The sequence below is a fragment of the Sinocyclocheilus rhinocerous genome, unplaced genomic scaffold (assembly GCF_001515625.1).
Source record: "Sinocyclocheilus rhinocerous isolate Xijiao unplaced genomic scaffold, SAMN03320098_v1.1 scaffold2272, whole genome shotgun sequence".
In the NCBI taxonomy this organism is placed as follows: domain Eukaryota; kingdom Metazoa; phylum Chordata; class Actinopteri; order Cypriniformes; family Cyprinidae; genus Sinocyclocheilus; species Sinocyclocheilus rhinocerous.
In genome coordinates this window covers 116,330-140,494 of record NW_015633190.1, presented here as the reverse complement: position 1 = coordinate 140,494, position 24,165 = coordinate 116,330, and the positions used below count along the sequence as shown (strand labels likewise).

The 24,165-nt window shown below is 35.6% G+C and overlaps 3 protein-coding genes across 4 annotated transcripts in view; 2 read left to right on the top strand and 1 right to left on the bottom strand.

Moving 5' to 3' along the window:
- Positions 1–2,278, bottom strand: part of cryabb (crystallin, alpha B, b) — a 4,777-nt gene extending 2,499 nt beyond the window's left edge. The window contains exons 1-2 of the mRNA XM_016557214.1: positions 1,914–2,278; positions 496–618 (exon numbers count right to left, since the gene is read on the bottom strand). Of these exons, the coding sequence (XP_016412700.1) occupies positions 496–618; positions 1,914–2,096 (306 nt within the window). The 5' untranslated portion in view covers positions 2,097–2,278. The remainder of the gene's footprint in view (positions 1–495; positions 619–1,913) is intronic.
- The window catches only part of LOC107743803 (uncharacterized), a 35,046-nt gene that overhangs the window by 4,708 nt on the left and 6,173 nt on the right, over positions 1–24,165 (top strand). Inside the window, exons 2-8 of one of the 2 annotated variants that reach the window (XM_016557212.1) lie at positions 12,950–13,224; positions 13,688–14,003; positions 15,699–16,016; positions 16,458–18,234; positions 18,389–18,445; positions 20,287–20,500; positions 20,677–20,810. In XM_016557212.1, coding sequence (XP_016412698.1) covers positions 13,700–14,003; positions 15,699–16,016; positions 16,458–18,234; positions 18,389–18,445; positions 20,287–20,500; positions 20,677–20,810 — 2,804 coding nt within the window. In that variant the 5' untranslated portion in view covers positions 12,950–13,224; positions 13,688–13,699. Of the gene's footprint in view, positions 1–12,905; positions 13,225–13,687; positions 14,004–15,698; positions 16,017–16,457; positions 18,235–18,388; positions 18,446–20,286; positions 20,501–20,676; positions 20,811–24,165 lie in introns of those variants that run through there. The other variant, XM_016557211.1, reaches the window with a different exon arrangement.
- Positions 2,390–7,508, top strand: hspb2 (heat shock protein, alpha-crystallin-related, b2). The gene is made up of 3 exons (XM_016557215.1): positions 2,390–2,715; positions 4,236–4,427; positions 6,856–7,508. Exons 2-3 carry the CDS (start codon positions 4,334–4,336, stop codon positions 7,266–7,268), a joined length of 507 nt encoding a protein of 168 aa, XP_016412701.1. The 5' UTR covers positions 2,390–2,715; positions 4,236–4,333; the 3' UTR covers positions 7,269–7,508.

The window sequence follows — 24,165 nt, the reverse complement described above, 5'->3', positions numbered from 1 at the left end:
GGGGCTGTCACTGACAGAACGCCATCAGAAGACAGGGAGGAAGTGACAGAGGCTGGATCCACACCAGCAGGGACACGGTATTTTCTTAGAAACTCTCGTGAGACGAAACCGTGATCATCCTGCGAGGAAAGCACAACATCGTTCTGAGCAGGTGATAATGAATGGTCCGTCTTTCACTCTGCTTGACTCAATGTTTACTTGCGGCACAAGGCCAGTGATCTTGGGGATGACATGTGGATATTAAACAGTAAAGCCAGTCACATGCAAAGGTTTGGGTAGGTGTTGGTTTACACCCTGTTGAAAAAACCAGCATATGCTGGTTAGGTATGTTTTGAAGCAGTGGAGCTAAGCTGGTCCTGTGCAAGCTCATAACCAGCTTATAACAAGCTCAGGACCAGCTTAAACCAGCTCCCATGCTTCAAAACATATCTAACCAGCATATGCTGGTTTTTACAAAAGGGCAGTGCTCAGTGTTTATGTATTGTGAGTTGCTACCTGACGATCCTCATGTTTGGCATGAATTTCAATGAAATTTCCATTGATTTTCACTGACAGCTCCTCTGGTTTAAAGTGTTTAACATCCATATTTAGTGAGAAACAGTCCTTTTCCATTTTCATCTAAGAAAACAGGATTAATGACATATATTTAATAATTTGTCTAGTTTAATCTAATGTTCACAATTAGCACTTCAAATTCAAAAGAATCATTCATTAATTCATTTTAGACATTTAGATTTTTTCTGTTGTGACATTCCTTTCATGACGATTTCAAAAATTGCCCCCTAAATTCTTGTAATGTCAAAAGAACAAAAAACTGTATTATCCTGCAGACAGGACGGTTTTCATTACTATATTATATAGTTATAATATTAAGTGATAAAAATAATAATGTATATGTTACATTTCCATTTTTTCACATTACAATATCCTGTTTCCACAATGCAAAAATCCTAATAATTCTACAAATATGCTTCACTTTCTTCATGCAAAAATATTTCTCTTTTGATTTCTATATAAGTGAAATATGACCTGAACAGGGTTTTTTTTGTCAAATTCAAACATATAATGAATTCAATGAATTATGTTTTTTTGTTTTGTTTCCATCAAAACAGAACTGCTATACTTCACTGTGGCTTTTTAAAGATAGAGTGCTAGGCAGAAATCAATCAAAGCTATCGTCATGGAATAAATGCTCAAAATATTTATCCATTGGGATCATAGTTTAGAAAACGGCTGACACTAGCGCAGCTGCCATTAGAACAAAAAAAAAATGGTTATAGGCATCTCTAAAATAGGCATGGACACAGAGAATAATGAATTAAAACTTCATGTTAAATGGAAAACTTAAAATAACTATAAAAAAATCCACAAATAACATTCATTTTTACATGTCTCTTTGAAATACTTGGTTTTGATTGGTCAATTAAGGTCAAACGTGACCCTGGACCACAAAACCAGTCTTAAGTCGCTGGGGTATATTTGTAGCAATAGCCAAAAATACATTGTATGGGTCAAAATAATAGATTTTTCTTTTATGCGAAAAATCATTAGTTGTTCCATGTTCCTATGTTCCATGAAGATATTTTGTAAATTTCCAAAATTGACACTTAAGACTGGTTTTGTGGTCCAGGGTCACAAATATTAATGTCCACTAAACTGTTAACATATTAAAATGACTTCAAACACCCATTATTTATTAACTGTACAGTGGGGAAAATGTACAGCCAGCCATTATCATAAATTAAAACCCTTTAGGTAAATACGAGACCCCTCCGCTTTGCTTTAAGATCCTAAACACCCAGTTTATTTTGAGATAGTGACTTAACAAATTAGACACGGAACTACAATAATGCTGATGTTACAAACTGAATGTAGATTAACCGCAACGTTGACAAAAGTCATTGTAAACTCACCTCAGAAAGGCCGCTGTCCACCCAGCTTGGCCGGCGGAAAAAGGAAGGTCGTGGGTAGTACAGCGAGGGAATCATGTCGGCCTCAGAGATGGGATCCCCAAAGTGCTGGTCAAAGATCCGGCTGGGAAAGAAGGATGGCCAGAAGGAGCGACGGAACCAGGGATGCTGAATGGCGATGTCCATTTTGTGTCTGGGCCTTAGCAGCACTCAGAAAACTGCTGTCTCTTCTGCCTGCGCGCTTAAATAGAGCAACACCCTCGGCCCCTGGCAGACGAGCCAGCTGTGGATCTTTCTGGAATAATGATGTAAACTGTTTGCCTGGCTTTGCCTCTTTCACTTTGGCCCTCCCACTGTCCTGTGCTTGCTACCCTGTCTCCTCTTCCAACCATCACTCTCTGTATTTATCCAAAGAGCTGATCAGATTTCAATTCACTCAGATACCAACTGGATTACAGTGCAAGCCCCCAATAGTGCTGATGGTCCCTTGTGTTCACTGCACTGGAAACTGCGCTGAACCTGCCAATATTGAGGAAAGTCAGTCGTTGGTCGGCATTCCGGTGCTGGCTCATTTGATGCCAGCACAGATTAGGATGCCTATGAGGTGATGTGCCCGTGCATATTTAGGTTCTGAGCCCCTTTGGAGGTTTAGTCTTTACTGAATCTGACAGTGAATGTGGCTGAGATAACTGCGCCAGGCTAAACACCATACAAAGTCAATCCCCATGAACAAGCCCTTGGCTGGGCAGTGTGTTCAGGGCTTACTTGAGCTGGCACACTGACTGGACATCATGATTTTGGAGGGGTAAGCAGTCTCGGTCGCTGTGCTCTCAGTGAATATTTTATAATTTAAAACATTATTTTTGTGGATTTGGTGCCCTTTTAGTTCCCTGGACTTATTATTAGTTTAGCAAGAAAAAAATTACAGTACTGGACTTGGTAACATTATTTGAAAAAATTTGGGGTTGTAATCTCTCATGCTCACTAAGCCTGCATTTATTTTAACAACAACAACAACAAAAAAAAAAACAGTAATATTATTATGATTAATATTATTAGTTTAAAACAGTTTTCTCTTTTAATACTTTTTCAGATGTCATTTTTTTCCTGTGATGGCAAAGCCAATTTTATTTTATTTTTTTTGGAAACTGTGATAATTTTTTTCAGGATTCTTTGATAAACAGAATAATATTCTTTTATTTACTATTTCTTAGAAATTACTGCTTATTAATATTTGAAAAAAAAACAGTGTCGGCCAAGTCGGTAACTGCAACATGTAGAAAATAATAAAACAATAATACTGTGAAATATTATTACAGTTTAAAACTATTTTCTCTTTTAATACATTTTCATTTTAGGATTCTTTGATAAATAGAATAAATAAAATTTTAAAAGAACAGGATTTATTTGAAACCGACATCATTTGTAATATTATAAATGCCAAATAAATATGTTGACCAAACTTTTGAATGGTATAGTGCAACTCTTTAACTTACTGTCATGTGCAATGCAAAAGCTATTTAAAAATAAAATATTTAAAAATGTTTATTTTCAGTTAGAATATAATATTAACCAATTTCCATTCGATTCAACTATAATTAAGATTTGCATTATGCATTTTGCATTTATGCAATGCAAATTTTTACTTTTTATTGTTATTTATTTATTTATTTTTGCTGCAAAGAACATTTTGACTAATTAATATGGTGTAATGCTGTTATGAGGCTGATTCGGACATCATTTGTAATATTATAAATGCCAAATAAATATGTTGACCAAACTTTTGAATGGTATAGTGCAACTCTTTAACTTACTGTCATGTGCAATGCAAAAGCTATTTAAAAATAAAATATTTAAAAATGTTTATTTTCAGTTAGAATATAATATTAACCAATTTCCATTCGATTCAACTATAATTAAGATTTGCATTATGCATTTTGCATTTATGCAATGCAAATTTTAACTTTTTATTGTTATTTATTTATTTATTTTTGCTGCAAATAACATTTTGACTAATTAATATGGTGTAATGCTGTTATGAGGCTCATTCGTGTTATTTCATTTTATTTTAATGGTTTTTTTTCTTTTTCTTTTTTTTACAACTTTGAGACCTAGAACTGTTAGACTGTTTTGTTTTTTGAGTCTCTCACTAAACCCATTCACCATTTGCATTAGTGTACAGTATATGTCCTCCTATATGAGCTATGCAGGTCCACAGCGTTTACTACAAGCTATTTGTAGCAACATTTATCACTGTCCTGTCTCAAGTGCGCTATCTCTCTTCTCCTTTCCCCCGCTGTTCTTTCCACCCCTCTCCCTTTCTAGCCTTCCTGCTCCTCTCACACTCCGAAAATTAGTGTAACTGAAGTCTGTCAATCCAGTGAATTTTTCAGTTATCTAGTCAACCTGCTAAAGAGGTCAAAATGGCTGACCGCACCGTTCCTCATGCCTACCCAATGAGTATGGATTACGAGATGTGTTCACCCCCTCGAATCTATGATCAGAACTTTGCAGAAGGTAAGTCAAATTAGAGTCTTGAATATAATAGAAATAGACAACATTTTAAGGCAAAACATCCTGTATGTGTACATTTCTTGTATTTTTATATTGCTGGCTATCATGCTATGTCTCAATGACTTTAAAAATGCTTTAAAGCCGTTCTCATATATTTGATTTTAGCGGAAAAAAAATAATTTTGATTGTCATAAATGAGGGTCAGTCTATAGCTATTAGCTAATAAATATATAATTGTGAACATCCATATTGGCACTTGTACTATGACAGTATTGAAATGTGATGCCTCAGTAACAACTTATATTTAGAATTCCACACATGACATGACCAAAAAAACCTCTTGTCCTCTTCATGACTGATTATGAGCTGATCTTATCAAACAAGTTAGCAGCAGGTTTGGAGGCCAACTGTGAAAACACCACTCACTGTTAAGCTATAACAGAGCAGCGTAAAAATGCCACATGTGATAAGATTAAAATAGAAACTGTAAGTGCAACCTGAGTCTTGATCTGTAGCTGGCTTCACAAATTGTAAATAGACCTGACATGCAGATTTCCTGTGTCTTCTAGAAGACATTTCCAATTAGAATCTAGAGAGACAAGCTTTTCATGTAAAGTAGATACATTTCCATCAATAGTAGCAAATTGCTTCATGGTCAATGACATGATTTTAGTTTCTTTGTCTGGATTTTTTTGTTTCATTCATAAATATATTAAAAATGCAATACAGAGACTTCAATACACCTGTATAGAGGCATAAAAAGTTGTCAGTAATACAACTGATATCACAATGCTGAAGAAAGGCTTATTAAAATAATTAATTAAAAAAACTAATTAAGTGCTTTGGCATATGCATGTAGGGTAACTACCATTCAGCAACATGTAGAAAAAAATAAAACAAGAAATTTGATCGTTTTGTAATTTTATTTATATTTTTTTCATTCTGGAAGTATTAAGTAAAAATGTTAGCGTGATACAACTGTTCTGATATCACAATGAAAAAAAATGTCTTGAAAAGAAACTTAAATAATTAAGAATATTTTATTCAATATTTTCTTTTAAAAACTCTTTTAAGAAATCGGCTTCATTGTTTATTAATATTTGAAAAGAAAAACATGTCCACCAAGTCATGTAGTGCACAAAAACAAAATGTAAACAAAACATCAAATGATATCACGAGGTCAAAAGTCTCTTAAAATATGAGACACTTTGACATTTTTATGATAAGGCAAGGTTAGTTCAGGTTGTAAAATTTCACTTGGTGCAATTTATTAAGATTAGGATTATTCAAGGTGGAAGGAACACATATTTTAGAGTGAATACAAATTTTTTTTTTACCTTTATTTAACCAGGAAATGAATCTCTTGAAATTTAAAATCTCTTTTACAAGAGGGTCCTGGCCAAGATAGGCACCACATTTAGTTACACATAAAACAAAATACAATGATTTACATATACAGAAATATACACAAGTCACTCGAAACATTTACAATCAAATGACTCTAAAAATACATTTAAAATCAGTTAGTGATACCAACTCTTTTAAGCATAACTTATCTTGTAATTGATTCCAATCAAATGGAGCTGCATAACTAAATGCCCGTTGACCCATATTAGTACGAACTTTAGGGATGCTTAAAAGATAATAGCCTTGTGAGCGAAGACCATAATTCTTTACACCTTTTTGAATGATATTCTGCTGTAAATACGAAGGAAGTAAACCTAAAATGATTTTATATATAAATAAGTACCAATGCTTGAATCTATGGGATGACAACGCCGGCCAACCAACCCGAGAGTACAATAAACAATGATGAGTAAGGGCTTTTGAATTTGTGATAAACCGTTAATGCTCCATGATAAACCGAACGCCTGTAAACAACGTTTAGGTGCCTGCATATAAATGATATCACAATAATCCAACACTGACAAAAACATAGCTGCTACCAATCTCTTCCTTGCTTCAAAAGAAAGACAAGACTTAACTCTAAAAAAAAAAGGCCCGGTTTCGACTTTAATTTTTTCACAAGGTACTAAACATAAGGCCCAAAAGAAAGAGAATCATCGATGTATTCATATACATTTACACTTCAGTTTTTCAAAACTGGATGAAACCAAAAGAAACACAAAGAGTACTTTTTTTTTAGAACTTAGGACTTTAAACTTTATTAAAGGATTTTCGCAACATCATACGCCTGCTTGTTTCCAAGTTCAAAGTCTGACTGCAATTGGTATTCACTTACACTTTTCCAAGCAGGAAGGAGGAAATTTTAATATACCAAGCTGAATAGAATGCAGCATTATCATAAAATGTTTATATTGTGTTGTTTCCAATTTCATTATGGAGAGACAAATGACATGCCACTGGACGCATTGTGAGAGTATGATTAACTGAGATTATGATGTATTTTTTTGCCTTCTCACCTTCTCAGCACTGAGTCCCAAGGACCTTTTGACCCCTGTCCTGTACCACGGTTACTACATTCGTCCCCGCATCAACAAGCAGCTCGAGCGGGGCTTCTCTCAGGTAGAAAGTGAAGATGATTGGTATCGAGTTTTGCTGGACGTGTGCCAGTTCACTCCGGATGAGATCAGTGTGCGAACAGTGGACAACCTGTTGGAGGTGACTGGGCGGCACGCTCAGAGAATGGACCAGCATGGCTTTGTGAGTCGTGAGTTTACCCGCACATACATCTTACCAATGGGTGTGGATCCACTGCTGGTGCAGGTGTCTCTCTCACACGACGGGATACTGTGTATCCAGGCACCACGAAAAACTGAGGACCTGGAGCCTAAAATCAACCAGCTCAAGATTAAAGTGGACAAGAAGGAAAGCAAAAGTTAATCAAATGGACTTGATATAAGCAGGCATACATGGAATCCCGCAGAACTCTGTTGAAAAGTCTATGGAGTTGGATTGTCCAACACTTGCGTGCTCATTTATTAAATATTTTGGATATTTTGAAGAATTCGAAGTTCTCTCACTTGTGTTGTCTCACAGTTTGTTAAAATGCATTCCACAGAATTCTGCAGATTCCAAACTAAAATGAGTGCAGAAAAAGTCTACAGATTTCTTCTGGGTCTGTATATAAACTACAGGTCGAACGTTTGGAATAATTAAGATTTTTTAAATGGTTTTGAAAAAGAAAACAAGCAGCAAATTAATAGAGTGCAAGTCTAAAAGGGACAAGTGTTTTTTTAAAGAATAGAATTAGAATAGAGAGTGCTAGAGTTAGAGGGTCAAATAAAGATGGAAGATAAATAAAGTTTAGTTTAGAATGTAATTTATTCCTGTGATGTAAAGCTGATATTTTAAGCAGCCATAGTCTTCAGTGTCACATGATCCCTCAGAAATCATTTTAATGTGCTTATTTGCTAACAGTTTTGCATTTTTGCAACAATTTTGCCTCAGTTTAATATTAAAATAGAAAATGATTTTTAATTGTAATAATATTTCACAATTGTACTGTTTTACTGTATTTTTTATCAAATAAATGCAGACTTGATCTTTTAGAGGAAAAGTTCACCAAAAATGAAAACTTGCTGTTTATTTACTCACTCTCAGGCCTTCCAAGATGTAGGTGACTTTCTTTCTTCAATAAACTATTCCTTTAAAAACATTTAACAAAAAAAAAAAGTCTTAATTTTTCCAAACTTTTGAATGGTAGTGTACATTAGTTACTTCATTTATGGTATACGCTTTACATCAGGGAGTAAAACTGTACACACTGGAATTTTATGACGCACGTTAAGTTCCCTCAGGATAACCTTGCTGGATGTGTGGCCACGTGTGAATTTTTGCTAGACAAAAATATGTTTTCTAATAAACTTTTCTGTATAGCTGGCAAGTATTTAAAACACTCTTGCCTCCGTTTTGTTACTTACAGTTATTGCAAAAATGAAAAGGTCACCTGCCATTGGTTGGCTATAAAGCTAGTCCTGCCCCAAAGTTGTGCCATTGGTTGAGCCACTGTTGCTGTGTTAAAGTTGCAATGACTTGGTTCTATCCATCGGTTTTTAATTGGATGGATGCAGATCTGAATGTGAGTTTGAAGTAAGAAAGCAAGCGCAGCAAACATCATTAAAAAGAAGTTATGACATTTTGAATAAAAATTCTGAGCTTAAAAAAATCTCTTTTATAAAATGCCTTGAGAAAATAGTGAATTTCCATTTCATGCTGCTGACTTTAGGCTAGTCGGGATGCTCAATAAAAGAAAACAACGTTTTGAAAGCACTATAGGATCACAGTGTTTACACTTTTCTGGGAAATCAGTCTACCATTGTTTACTTACAGTTCTCTCTGCATATTAACCGGATCTGAGAAAGATTTTATCATCGCAAACTTACACACTTCAGCTTTAATGAATGATTTAAAAAAAAAAGACTAAACAAGACATAACACGTCACTTAAAAATGATTATAATTGTTTAACTATTTACATGTACATGTATGAGGATATTACAATACAGATACTGTACAATGCAAGTAGTACACAGTAAGTCCAATGTAAACCAAGAGTTCTCTGCAGGGAAATGGATCTCTTGTTACCTAGCCACTATCATTCTGTTCATGAATGAATGACTGGAAAGATATACAACATTAAAGATATTGTCAAACATTCATGACCTCAAGGTCAGCCTCAACGATAGGGGCGTTGCAGCTCGAGGTACAAAGGTAGCTTTCTTTAAGAGCAACACCTGCAGGACTCCAGTTACAGAGGAACAAGGAAATGGAAAATGAGCAACTGATCAACTCTAGGCTATCTGTGCACTGACGACGATCTCTGCCATGGGGAGCAGTTTAACCAAAACAATAAATAAGTGAGTAGCCAAACATTTGCATGTTTAAATTGTTAAACATACTGGGCACAGTTTACAGTATTTACTCAAATGCCAACAGGGTTCTATGACATGTGCTTGTTTTATAGCAGTAGGATTCATTTGTGTTGCTAAATGTTCTGTTCACTATTTAACACAAATGTGAACCTTTAAGTAGGCCATTCTTTGAGTTTGAATGCTTAACAAATGCTGTTGGTGTTCATAAGGTATTGTATTGTTCAGGAAAGAGGGAAATGTATTGTACCGTATTAGCATTTAACAGGACAAAGAAGTATAGGAAGCTAAATATTCTTCCTCTTAACCCTTGTAAAAAAAGAAGTACACTACATTTAATAAGAGTGCTTATTACTTTGAAAGAATGTACTGTGCATACTGAGTGTAATGTTTTCAGACACTTAATTTCATGTTATTTACAATTAATTGAAAATGTATTATAGATTAGGTTCATATTAAATGCTATCTTAAAAATGTGTTTTGACCCACTTAAGTAGGACTTAAGTGCATCTTTAGATGTAATTACGTCTATTGTCTTTGAAATATTGTTAAAGTCTGCCGAATGTACTGACAAATATTTATGGTAAATAAAATGTATACTAAAATGTAATTTCTGCTGAAACTTGTATGTCATGTATTTAAATACAGCATATGTAATTACACATTTGAAATGAAGTAACTTCAAATGTAAAATCAAATAATACACTACAGTTAGTTATAATCAAGTATTTTGTGCTTTAGCATGTAAGTCAAATCAAAATAAAGCATGACAAGATTATTTAAAAAAATTAAAATAGCCTTTAAAGTAAAACTTTTAAAAGGTGTACTTAGGTTATTAAGAATATTGTCATGAAAGTGTGCTCTCTTTAAGAACATTCAAGTGGCCTTTTATTTCATTAATATTTTAAATAAAAAAATATATTTAAGATTTGAAGTGCACTACAAATGCACATTCAGTATAGTTAAACGCAGCTCTTTTTCACAATGGAAAAGTCTATCAATTATCAACTTAATTTAGGGGACTACACTACAGAACAAATAAACCAACTTTTATTTAAATTGTAGTATGTGCTTTTTTTCTTAGGTGGAGAATAAATCCAAGAAAGCTTTCACAAAAACAGGCAAAAAGAAAAGGTAACAAAACACAACAAAACAAAAGCTCCATTTATGAGATAATAAATTAAAAGGATTCTCTAATTAGCAAAACAATGTTTATTACTTGCTTATCCCATTGTTGTAATGTTGATTGCTATTCAACAACGTACATCTTTACAACAGGTCCACCTGTGGTTCCTTCCCATCAGGTGTGTTGGTTTAACTGGTCACTAAAAAAAACTTTATGCAAATATATGCAAATGTTTTTGTGACAACAACTTTTTTTCACAGCAGGCCCGTGTTGATGCTCACACGTATGACCTTGTGTCAGCTGAACCACAGTATGCCCAGGTGAATAAAAAACGGAAGCAGAATGAGGATGGTTTACACTACGCAGAGATTCAAGTCCTACAGTCTGAAAATGCGACCAGCAGAGGAAAACTGAAACAGACCTCAAACTACGACAACACGGAGTATGCAACCATAGACTTTAAAACTACTGTGAACATACAGACTTCAGCTGAACCTGCAGATTTATTCATCCCACCTGGAGAACTACAGAGACCAAACATGAGCTTTTCCCACAGGAAGAATGTCCACTCAAAGCGAGCAGTTATGGCGTGAACAAACAAAACCACATTTCTGTTTATTTTTGTATATTCTATCCTGCTGTATTACTATTGTGCCTTTGAACAAGGCATTTAAATGTGAAATTTGTACTCAAGTGCCATAAAGAGGTTGTTTGTTTAAAATTTATAGCCTATGATATCATTTCTGCAAATAAAAATGTATTTCTAACATTCATAGTACATTTGCAGCCAATTGGTTTATTAATTGAAAGTACATTTATAGTAATCGCATTCTTGTGTAGCCAGCTAATGTCAGGTTCACTTTGTGGTTTATTCTGACTATGGGGTTGTAGTTGTGTTCTCTGGAAAAGATTTCTAGTCAAGTGAAAACAAAAGAAGTTGTTGCCATGACTCTTTTTTTTTGTTTTTGTTTTTTTGTTTTTAAGAAAACATACGTTTTTTTTTATTTATTTTTTTTTATTTTTATTGCAATTGAAAGAATAACAACATCCGGCCCTGGAGATTTATTGTGTGGCTTTCTTTTTACTATGTTATAAAGATCATCTATAGTAAAGGGTTCCTCACAAAGTTCTCTGTTGTGGTCATTAATTTTAGGAATCACAGAATGAACTTTATGAAAAAATAAAGATGAAGCATTAAGATCAAAAGAAGAGGTGTATAGATTTTGATAAAAGTTAGAAACATGAGAAGAGATCACGGAGGGGTCATTAGATAATGTATTATTAATATATAGAGAAGAGATCCTCTTATTACTTCCACGTTTTGTTGCCATGACTCACCAACACAGTTTCAGTAAGCGGTTGCCATCTTGGAAATGACATCATGACAGGGTTTATCAGTGTGTTCCTGCTTCCAAGTTGGAAGTCCAACCTCCGAAGTTCCAGTTGTTATTTTGGTCTAAAACGTACCATTACGGTGTCTACCAGCAGTGGCAAATTGGATCATGCTTATGAATGATATTCAAGTTCTTTGTACACATTACATAATTGATTATATTCATTCTCTATAGAATATGAAGATAAGGCGATAACATAATAGGGTTTTATTGCTGTGTCTAAAAAAAGAACACCCTTTCACTCACTCAAATGGCATACAGAGCTGCTCAAAATCTAGAAGATCATGTTTTGCTTCATGGTTTGCCTCTGTTATTTCTTGTGGTCGGTTAGGATACAGTAATATTACACAACAACAACAAAAAGTCCCTTGAAATAATGTTTAGGCCTACCATAGACCGTATACTGCACTCATAAAACCAAAATAACTATTCTAAAATTCAATAGGAAATTCTTCAGTTTTGCTGATTCCGTGTTCAATATTAATATTGAATTGCAACATTGATTAAATGTTCTGTTGCTATTTATCCTACAGGACCACCAAAATTTGCCTTGAAGAAGAGGCTTTGTAAGGCATGTGAAATGTACTGTCTCATTAAATAGGAATGCATGCCCTCTGCTGTTCATAATATCAGAACCCTGATTTTATTAAAGTAACAACGTGTGAGGAAAATGGTTACTTTTTGACGGCAAAAAAGCCATACTCTTCACTCACTATGTCTTGACTACTAATAAAGAATGAATAGCAAGCTAAATTCAGCCAAGTTTCATCATTAGCTCATCATCATTATACGATAAATCAAAAACGATAAATGATTAACATAAACATAAACAACCTGCTGTGATTTTCATGATCTGTTCTTTTAAAATTAAACTTCTTTCAGTGATCAATAAATAAATTAAATTGTGACTTTATATGTTTAATAACAAATATTTTAGTAATTATTCTGACTAATATACCACTGTAAGTAACAGTCAAAATGGTACACAGTAGATTCGGCGTAATAAAATATGTTTTTCAAATACAGGTTAAAGTGTTTTCATTAAAATAGCCCAATAGAAATGAGCCTGGGTTCCTGCAGCAGCCAATGGCAACACGCTTTACAGCAGCACGCATGACGGAAGTCGTCACTGTCCGTCAATAGCAAAAATTATGACGCTTGGGAAATTTGTTAGCGCTGTGTGTTAATTTTATGATATCGTTAAACACATAGCTGTCGTAATAATACGCTAGGTTAGTGTGCAGTCAGTTTGCACTGGAAATCCGTCCATCAGTCTGAATATCCATCAGAGTCGCCGGAAATTACTTTTACTGGCTTAAAGAAATCACATCCGACCTGTGCATCATCATGAGAATGGATCGGCGAGTATTAGTGATATAACCGCACACTCTCACCGCCGGACACGTTCTTTAGCGGGGACTGACAGTTGTTAACGGGAACGCAATATAGGTACTGCTTTACAAAACATGTCTGGCTTGCTCTTGATTTATTTGTATTCGTTTCCAGGGCCTTCGAACGTCTGGCATGCATGAGGAGCCTGTTCAGTGACATCATTATGCATAAGACAGTTCAGTACAATTTTGGTATAGTTCGAAGCTCCTTGGAATTGTATGCATATGCAAATACCATGGTATATTAATTTTAATAATTCAGTACCATGTTATGTATCAAAGTAATGAGTAACTTGTAAGTACCATGATGTTGAAATATACTAATCATTCGGTGCCATGATATTATTATCTGAGACCTTACATTTAGTAAATAACATAGTACAATATATGCAATACCGGTCTTACATGATAAGACAAGACCAAAGAATGGACACAACAGTAATATTAAATGTACCATGTGTAATTCATGTTATGATTTATGATTTAATCGGTTGCTGATCTGATGTATTCTCTCCCATCAGTCCCTTTAAAAGATGTTGTCCAATCCTCCGGCTGAGCAGAAAGGTACAGAGCAGGTGCCTGCGTCTGCGGCTGGTCCATGCCACCGTGCTGCTCTTTCTCCACTGTATCAGGAACAGCTGGCCATCGGATGCAGAGAAACCAGCAGTGAAGAGACTGAATCTGGTGACAAAACACGACCCTCAGACTTTGAGAAGGGCTTGAAGGAAGTTCATCTGGAAAATGAAGGAGCTCTGAGACCGATGACGTTTGATCCAAAAAGTAGTAACTTTGGAGTCAATCCTAGTTCGACTTGCCTGCACATGTGTAATAAGCAAGGTAATGTTGAATATACAATTTTCAGTTTGGTTTTACTAAAGCAAATCATATTTCCCCTTGCTACCTGAAAAGAAACAATAAAAATTCTATAAAAATTTAAAGCAGTCTAGTATGCAACAGTTAATTTCCTTATTGTGCTATGTACTGTATCACATTATCATAAACCACCTCATAGTGGGTGTTTTATAAACCAAATAAAAACATTAGAATAATAAATACAGTATCTCACAGAAGTAATTTGGACATTTTCACTTTGGGGTGTACTCACTTTTGTGGCCAGTGGTTTAGACATTAATGGCTGTGTGTTGAGTTATTTTGAGGGGACAGCAAATTTACACTGTTATACAAGCTGTACACTCACTACTTTACATTGTAGCAAAGTGTAATTTCTTCAGTGTTGTCACATGAAAAGATATAATAAAATATTTACAAAAATGTGAGGGGTGTACTCACTTCTGTGAGATACTGGATATACCTACACTACCGTTCAAACCTTTTAGGCCAATAAGATTTTTGAAATAAATCTCTTATGCTCAAAATGACGCATTTTATTTGATTAAAAAATACAGTAAAAGCGGCAATATTTTAAAATATGAATACAATTTAAAATAATATGTCTACTTTAATGTATTTTAAAGTGTAATTTATTCCTGTGATGGCAAAGCTGAATTTTCAGCAGCCATTACTTCAGTCTTCAGGGTCATGATCCTTCAGAAATCATTCTAATATGCTGATTTGGTGCCCAAGAAACATTTATTATTTTTATTATTATTATTTTTATTTTTTTATTTTTTAATTTGATTAAAAAATACAGTAAAAGCGGCAATATTTTAAAATATGAATACAATTTAAAATAATATGTCTACTTTAATGTATTTTAAAGTGTAATTTATTCCTGTGATGGCAAAGCTGAATTTTCAGCAGCCATTACTTCAGTCTTCAGGGTCATGATCCTTCAGAAATCATTCTAATATGCTGATTTGGTGCCCAGGAAACATTTATTATTTTTATTATTATTATTTTTATTTATTTTTTTTTTACAATGTTGAAAATATGCTCAGGATTATTTGAATAAAAAGTTCAAATACATAAACTAAGTTAAAGAACAGTATTTATTGGAAATCTTTTGTAAATATGTTTACTGTCAATTTTGATCAATTTAATGTATCCTTGCTGAATAAAAGTATTAGTTTCACATAAAGAAAAAAAAAATCTAACCTAACCCCAGACTTTTGAATGGTAGAATATAGCAAATATTTAGGTAATATGCCATGATGATAGTTATTGAGTTACTATAGTTAGAGGCCACACTTTGTTGTTTGACATTGCTTTGATTAATAGAAAAACTAACATTGCAAAATAATAATACAATAATATATAATACAGAATATAACATAATATATGTATATAAATAAAAAATAGAATATAAAATAGAATAACAGCACAGAAAGGTCTTTCAAGTCTTCTATAGTTTGCTGCCCATTCATTTAGCCTTATTTTATGAAATTTCTCATCTTTTTAAGTTTTTCCTCTGGGCTTTTTTGGTCTGCACAGGAGTAGCTTTAGAAGTGTGCACACGTTTTCCTAAAAGGAACATTGCAGATATATTGTAAAACAATTGGTTCCAAATAGAATCAAAACAATGTTTTGGTAAATGTTATGAAGCACAGCTTTTGATCAACATCTCCTTTGCAGAGGCCAAGTTTAGGGATCAACGATGGACCTCTGCCACCTTCAATTCATCTCCTCCAGCTGGACCATCCGGAGAGCAGCTTGGAGTTCTGGAAAGATTTCTTGTGTCCCATCAAACTGAGATGAAGCGTCTGCTGACTGATACCTTTGGATCTCTGACCCAGCGTCTTGAGGCAGTGGAGAGGAGGATGGACCAGCTGTGTTCACAAAGCAGTGCACATACTTGCAGTTTAGCTCAGCTGCACAGTAAAGTTGGCCAGCTGGGAAGAGACTTGTCCTTTGGCTTTCCAATTACAAGTGTTTCATCAGCTTGCAGCCATGGTAAATGTTCATGTTAGCATAGTCATATAAATTAATTATGTAATTTGAAGCTAATTTCATATATCCCATCCCAAATGCTGTGATGAGCATAATATTCTTTCCTGTGTTGATGTATTTCCCATTGTAGCATGAAGGTGCAGTGGAAAAAAACATGTCCTTTTTTAATAGCTAACATTATGTAGTTTATATTAAAGCCACAAACCATGATTTGCTATTGCTTGTTATAGTCAGGTCGTATAAGGAGGAGAGGATGTTCTCTGTCCGAAAAGCAATTTATTGGGTAGTAGTACATTTTGAAGAGAAATTCTTCCAGGTGTTTGCTAAAAGATAATTTAGTCAACTTTTAGGAGTTCTTAGTCAACGTTTAGAATGTAAGTGACCCCAAATCTAAGCAAAGACATAGATTCGATTTTGATTTAATTTATTATTTTGTGCTTGCAGGAGTGGATGCAGAAGTGCCAAAAGACTACAAAGGAATTATCTCAAATATCTCTTCTCCTGAAACTAAGAAGCACTCTGTGTGTTCTTGGGCAATGTCAACTCCTTTCCAGCCCAGCCAAAGTCCTGATCATAAGTCCGAGGACCTAAGCTGTCAAGATCTAAGTGGAAATTATAGCAGCTCCAGTTCATCATGTGGAATTCTCAGAACATGCCGTTCGGGACAAAAAGACAATTGTTTGCAGGGTAACTACTCGCCCGTTTCCGATTTTGAAGACCCGGAGATGGAACTGGAAGCTGAGAAGGACAGAGTCGCGTTAAACTTATTGGTCGATTCTGTGCTTAGCAGCTCAGATGACAATGGCAGCCGGGGACTTCCTTGTATTCAAGAAGTACTGTCCTCTGCTAGTGTGGGGAATAATAAAACTGGTCAGGAAGGAGAAGACACCTTGAATAATCAGTGTTTACATGTTCCTGAAAATCCTCGGGTGCCTTCCGTTCAGTTTCTCAGATCTTCAGCTCCTAGTGGCTTAAAGTCAAACACAAATACAGATCATCATTGTTCATTTTCAAAAGCAGTGAACTCAAAGCCCTCTGGGAAACCAGCGGCATTGACAAATTCCTCTAAAGACGAGTGTGAAAAAATCCAGCAGCAGTCCTTTAGTCAGATTACCTTCCCTTTCTCCACTAAGGCGCTAGGAGCACAGCCCAACTCTGATAAATCCAAGGGTTGTTCAGTTCTCTTTCAGACTTCTAATAAGAAAGAAGCAGCGATCTTGGACAAGATCAAAATTAATGGTCTTTTTCACTCTACTACTACCTCAGTGAGTAATGTTACTTCAGTCTTGGATCACGTCCATACGTCAAGGGATGTAGATGAATTGACAGAGACAAATGCTGGAGATTCTGACGAGAACACAAAGATAGGTAATAAGGGACAAAGCTTTGATTGTCAGCACTCAAATATGTCATACTCAAAGGAAAGCCCTCTTCAAGGGTCATCAATCCTGCCATACTGTGAACTTGCTTTGCCGAAACAATTGGTAAAAGGTGTAGGTGACCAAAAATCACTAGGTTCGCTTTTGACATTTTCTCAAGCACACTCCAGTTCGCATCACTCGGGCCAAAGAAATGGGTCCTCCAAACCATTTTTAGACAGCGATACTAACAAACTGTTGAATCAGCTCTCAGATACCGCCTATCGCTTGGTATCCAGAAGCTGTTCCTCAAGCAACTTGGACAGATGGACTGGTGCAACCAGCAGGACTGGATCCAAACTCAAACACTGTGGTGGAAAGAAACATCACCTTCCTGGATTTCCCGCTCTTAAAGTTGGAGAAACCCTTTCTTTGTCCTTCTTTGAGCAGGCAGGAGGGATGTCCAAACATTGGCATCCGATTCTTGAGGACTTGATACTTCCTGTCTCTCCTCAATTGATTGGTACACTAGCTTGTCCTTCAGATGCTTTACCTATCCACCTGGATAAAGACTCTGCAGTTTGTCCTAGCTTATCTCAACTTTTTCGCCCCACCAGTCCGCCTTTGTCTACTTTTAGCAAAGGGAGCTTCTCTGGGGCAGGTGTTAGTACCGTCCTGGCTTTATCTTCTCCAGCTTCCTTCAGACTGTGGTTTCGACACAGGCGAATCAACTTTCCTCTTATGCGGTTGTCACGTCCTAGTATCCATACGGTTGTGAGTCAGATTTTAGGGAGGAGCAAATGTCATCCTTTTCGACCTCTGGTTGACTTCACAGCCCCACCAGGCATAGACAACGATCACCAGTAAGTTAAAGCTGTTGAAGTTAAAACTTTGTTTTGCATGTTTTGATTGCAAGGAAATTTGATTTACATAATCCGAGGTGAATGTCAGTTTTTACCTGCATGCTGCTTGCACTTACAATTCAACCCATTTTGATCTACATCTTTTCATCGATAGCTATATACGCCGATCCAGTCAAGAAGCTACACCCAGCAGGAAAAGAGCTTCAGCACGGTGGGCACATCCCCCTGCATCTTTCACATTTTTGCCAATCTATTCAATGAAAAAAATAAGTTTAATCAGTCTTTGCTAACCAGTTCAGGTTGAAGGTGAAGTGCATAATTTTAGCAACTAGCAACACAAAATCGAGTGGCTGAAAAGCTTTCCAAACCTTTGGAAATCTACAGTGGCCAGGCATCATCTTGTTTCCTTGAAACTCATTTTGTGGCATTTGAGGGTTTTCTGTGTTTGGAATGCAAGCATCATTATTATTACTTTAACTACACTTACAGATATCAAACTTTGCATTTTTGCTGCATACATGAATGACAAGCTTGTGCAACTTGCTGTGTTTTAGCTGTGCTGTTACTTTTCTAAGCGACTGAGTGTACGATTTTCAGGTATATATAAAAAATAAAAAAAGTTTGTAGAAGAAGTGACCAAGCCAAGATATCATAGAGACCTGAGTGTGGATTCTTTTGGGGTGGGCCAATAAGAAACCACCCACAACACCCTGGCAACCACCCAGAACACATTACACCTTAACCAAATGCGATAACATTTCTAGTGACAGTTTGTCTGTCCACACCAGGAAAAGAGCTTCAGCACGGTGGGCACATCCCCCTGCATCTTTCACATTTTTGCCAATCTATTCAATGAAAAAAATAAGTTTAATCAGTCTTTGCTAACCAGTTCAGGTTGAAGGTGAAGTGCATAATTTTAGCAACTAGCAACACAAAATCGAGTGGCTGAAAAGCTTTCCAAACCTTTGGAAATCTACAGTGGCCAGGCATCATCTTGTTTCCTTGAAACTCATTTTGTGGCATTTGAGGGTTTTCTGTGTTTGGAATGCAAGCATCTTATTTATTACTTTAACTACACTTACAGATATCAAACTTTGCATTTTTGCTGCATACATGAATGACAAGCTTGTGCAACTTGCTGTGTTTTAGCTGTGCTGTTACTTTTCTAAGCGACTGAGTGTACGATTTTCAGGTATATATATAAAAAAAAAAGTTTGTAGAAGAAGTGACCAAGCCAAGATATCATAGAGATGTGAGTGTGGATTCTTTTGGGGTGGGCCAATAAGAAACCACCCACAACACCCTGGCAACCACCCAGAACACATTACACCTTAACCAAATGCGATAACATTTCTAGTGACAGTTTGTCTGTCCACACCAGTTGCGACATACCTACAAGATATACAAATTCAATCACAAATCACAACCAATCAGAAGAGCATGTGGGCGGGCTCTGTCCCTGCAACTGCACTGCTGTCTCACACTTCCAATGAAATAGTTGTTTCTTTTGTTATTTTCCTTTATTATTTCCTTTCCAAGATCTGAGGTAAATTATTCATTGTCTCTTTAATTTTGGCTGTTGAAGTCAAATAAAACCTTTTTTTAAACAAAACACAGTGTTACTCGTGATAGAAACTGTTCCAAAAATAGAATCTCCTGTCGCTCGTGTATCGCTGACATGGCTGGTTACGCCATAAACTTTTATTAACATGGAAAATACATCATTCATGTTGCGGCATTGCATCGTAAAACATAAACAAAAAATTTAGTTTTTCTATTCAGTTTGATACTGCTAGTGGTGCAGAAATTACTCACTTCACCTTAAAGCGGTCTACATAATAAAATAGGAATGTAGCAATAAAATCAATCTTTCTTTTCAGACATTCTCATTCGTGATTGTTGTCAGATTTGAAGCATGAAGGCAATCCAATTTTACAATCCACAGCTATCTACACTTCTAAGCTGATCATTTAATCATGTAGATGTTGACTGATGTTATATTACCAATCACCTGGTGTTCTCTAAAATGCTTGCTGCTTTCACTGTGTGTAGGAAAGCCACCTCATCCCTATCAGTGTGTCATCTGTCAAAAAATCGTCTCGCACCAGAAAGGAGCCTAGATCACCCCTCTCGGCACAGCATCAGCCCCAAATCGGTGCGATTGGATGGATCCCCCACTGAATCTGTGCCTAGTTATGCTATTGCCAGTGCAAATGTCAAATACCCTGGTTTGCATAATCGGGGCACATCTACAGAAATGAACCAGGTATTACAGTATTTCATCTCTTCTAGCATTTGAACTAATAGTTTTTGAAAGAAGGAAGAATTCAAGTAGAAGGAAGAATGCAAGTAGAAATATTTGGATCTTCAGACATTGCTGAACTGAAGGATTTTGCATTCTGGTTATGTTTCCTCAAGCCTAGACATTCATTTTTCTTGTAGGTGGAACTCTACAACACTAATAGTGAAGCTCAAGGAGGTCAACGTTCCAAAAGGGTCTCTCAAATTCGTATTCGTAAGACTGTTCCCAAACCAGATAACAACCTTACTCCAATGGGACTCCCCAAACCAAAGAGGTGAGCATTCAACTCCTCTAGTCTTCATAATAAATAATGATGTGGAATCGTAGAACTGGTTTAGGATTTGTAAAAAAAAAAAAAATTACATTTTAACAGTTTGCTACAGTTCTTTTAATTGCAGTAAAATTTCAAAGGGGTCAAGAACTGAGAAACCAAAATTCCCTTGATCTTTTGACAATTAAGAGGTCATTGTACTATAAAAACATCCTGTGAGTTTCAGAACTCAAAACTTTCTTGCTAGTCTAAAAACAGCTTATATTGAAGCCAGTCTGCCAAAACGACAGGTTGTGGAATGTACAACTCTATAATGTAATAGTGTGGATAAGCACCGCATCTGCAGAGGAAGATCAACGCCTGCTTCTACATCACTGCCTGTTTAGCCCCGCCCAACAATTTGCGCATGTACTGTAAAAAATTTGATGCAAACGCAGGTCTATGCTGAAACCAAACGATAAAGATGGTTTCGAAGACAACAAGACGCTGTGCAGTGCCAAGTTGTGGAAAAACATTTTTGCATTGCCTTCCTTCTGATCCCAACGTTAGGAAAGAGTGGATGAACTTTATTTTTAAAGAAGTTTCAGAACACGTCAGTAAGAACTCGGTCCTTTGTTAACTTAATTTTACCGTGGATTCGTTTACAAACAAGGCATAATTTGATGCGGGATTTTAAGAAAGATTGAAACTAAAAGATGATGCTGTGCCGACTATATTGGATCCGACAGTAATGTCGCAAGACTCACAACACACAAGTGTGAGTAACTGTTTTTATTACGTGGTCACTATTGCTTGATTGTTTGATATGTATGAGTATTATGCGTTTTTAACCTAAATCACAGCAGCATCCATCTGTGAAACATACACAACGGTTAGCCAATCATAGCAGTGGGCGTTTACTTCCAAGTCTACAATCCGTCACGCCTATTCAAACAGAGTGTACAGATGAGGGGGGTTAAAAACAGGACATAAAATAGCCTATTACCTCAAATTATGATGTTTTTTGATGTAAAAATCTTGATAACATTATAAGTGAACCTCAGAGAACAGTACAAAATTAGTGCTGTCAAAATTAGCGTTAACGCAGGCGATAAATTTTGCGGTCACACTAGACTTTCCGTTCCATTGACTTCCATCCATAAGCATGCGAATGCGGCAGACCGGTGTTGTGCCGAATTCTGCACCCCTGCCAGATTATGCATCCCTTCGTTGAAATCGCTATCTGATTGCCTAATCCCAACCCCTCCCCCACACCTACTCCTAAACTACCAATACTAGGGGATGCATGCATAATCTGGCAGGGTGCAGAATTTGGCACTACACCGGCACGCGCTGTATCCTGTATCATTTCATATAAACGTGCGAAATAAACTACGTGCATGCAATGTCGTGGTCAGTTAAGTCATGAAGTTACCAAAAAGGCGATTAAAGCTGCCTTAAAACTGTGCATGCATGTAATATATTATATATGAGCAGGGTTGGGAGGGTTACTTTTAAAATGTATTCCGTTACAGTTACAAATTACTTCATTAAAAAAGTATTCAGTAATGTAATTCAAGTACCACAATATAAAATTAATGTAATCTGATTACTTTTGGATTACTTCAAGTTACATATGTAAATAAAGTAAAAAAATCAATATCTAAGTACTTTTAACTATGACATTAAAATTAAAACTAATAAAAACTATAGTAAGAACTATTTGAAACTATTAAAAATTGTCTTGTTTCACCATCCAGATATTACAGCCCATATGTATTTGTATACTGTATTCTGCTATGCAGACATCTAGTGGCTATACAGTTTAGTATTACAGTTTTATTTTTATTATTTTTATTTTTTATTTATTTAACATGTACAAGTAAAAATAAATATAGTTTTACACAACATTAAAAAATTTACACCATATACATATTAGTCTATTTTAAAATAAGCCTACATGTCGAAATGCATGTGAAATGCTATGATCTTTCTTTATTTCATTGACTGATCCGTGGTGTGGGGACTCTCGTGTTAATTTCTACATTTTCCAGCTCATTTTACTCTAGAAAACTTACACACAACTGCAGTCATGCACACCATGGAATTTTAAATCACTAACAAACACTAAATTTGAGCTAACATGATGAATTCCATGCTAGTCGTACCTGCAATTGTTCAAGTTGTTTGAGTAGCCTTTGTTAAACAAGAGTCTTCATGCATAGCTTACACTGTACAACTATGTAACAAAATAACTGAAATTTCTAGACATGAAAACGTTTTTCCCAGCAGGAAGCATTGTAATTAACTGTAGCAGCGTCTCATCCCGCGTTTGAGGAGAATAATTGTAGACGGGTGTTATTTGCGCACGCACCAGCAGGTGGCTCACGTGAGTCAACATGAGTGTCAACAGAACCAGGAACTACTGTATGATGAAGCAGCGCTAAATATACCGTTATGATGTCAAAAAACTCATTTATTTAATTTTAAATGAAACAAATGTAATCCTGATAGTATTCCCACTTTTTACAAAATGTAACCGTAATCTGAATACTTTGTTTTTTGATGTAACTGTAACGGATTACAGTTACTAGATTTTTGTATCCTGATTAAGTAACGCTGTTACAAGTATTCCGTTACTCCCCTGTATATGAGTTACATTAAGAACTTGTCTCTGAAATGGTTTTCAGAACTGTCCTGGAGCAGCCCAGCACTGTCTCCCTCATCTAACACACTCGATTCAACTCGTCAGCTCATTAGTAGAGACTTTAAGACCTGAAGTGGGTCAGAAAAGATAAAGAGAGTTGAGAGAAAATACGATGCGTGTCAGATCCTCATCACATTGAGCAGCGGCAGCTCTTAAAGAAACAACAGCCAAAACAACATAATAACCCCGCTGCTGTGATGACTGTTAATCAAAGAAAAAAGAGGAATTCAATAACATTTATAGCTTTAAGGATTCATCTGTATTTAGTTTAGTATTTAGTGTTTGATAACTTTATTCAATTTCTGTATATTTCTGCTGCGGGGCACAGGTAGCTAAATATGACATTTATTATAATGGGTTTATGTGAAGATTGTTTTAAGTTCATTTAAATTAGAAGTTATTTTTAAAGTCTAATAAATGTTAAAATTGATAGCACTCAATTATACTGTAATGTTGAATGGCTATAGTTAATGGTTAAATATTAGAGGGGAAAACAATTTTATAGAGACATCAGTAGTATTGGTATCAGTGATGCTTACCTTCAGTCATAAAGATGGCATAAAACAATAAAAATAAATCTTTATGTTGTTTCTACATTAATTATTACATACATTTTTGAAGACTGAATGTGAAATTATTGCAATATAAAAGTATATTTAAAAACTTTAATGT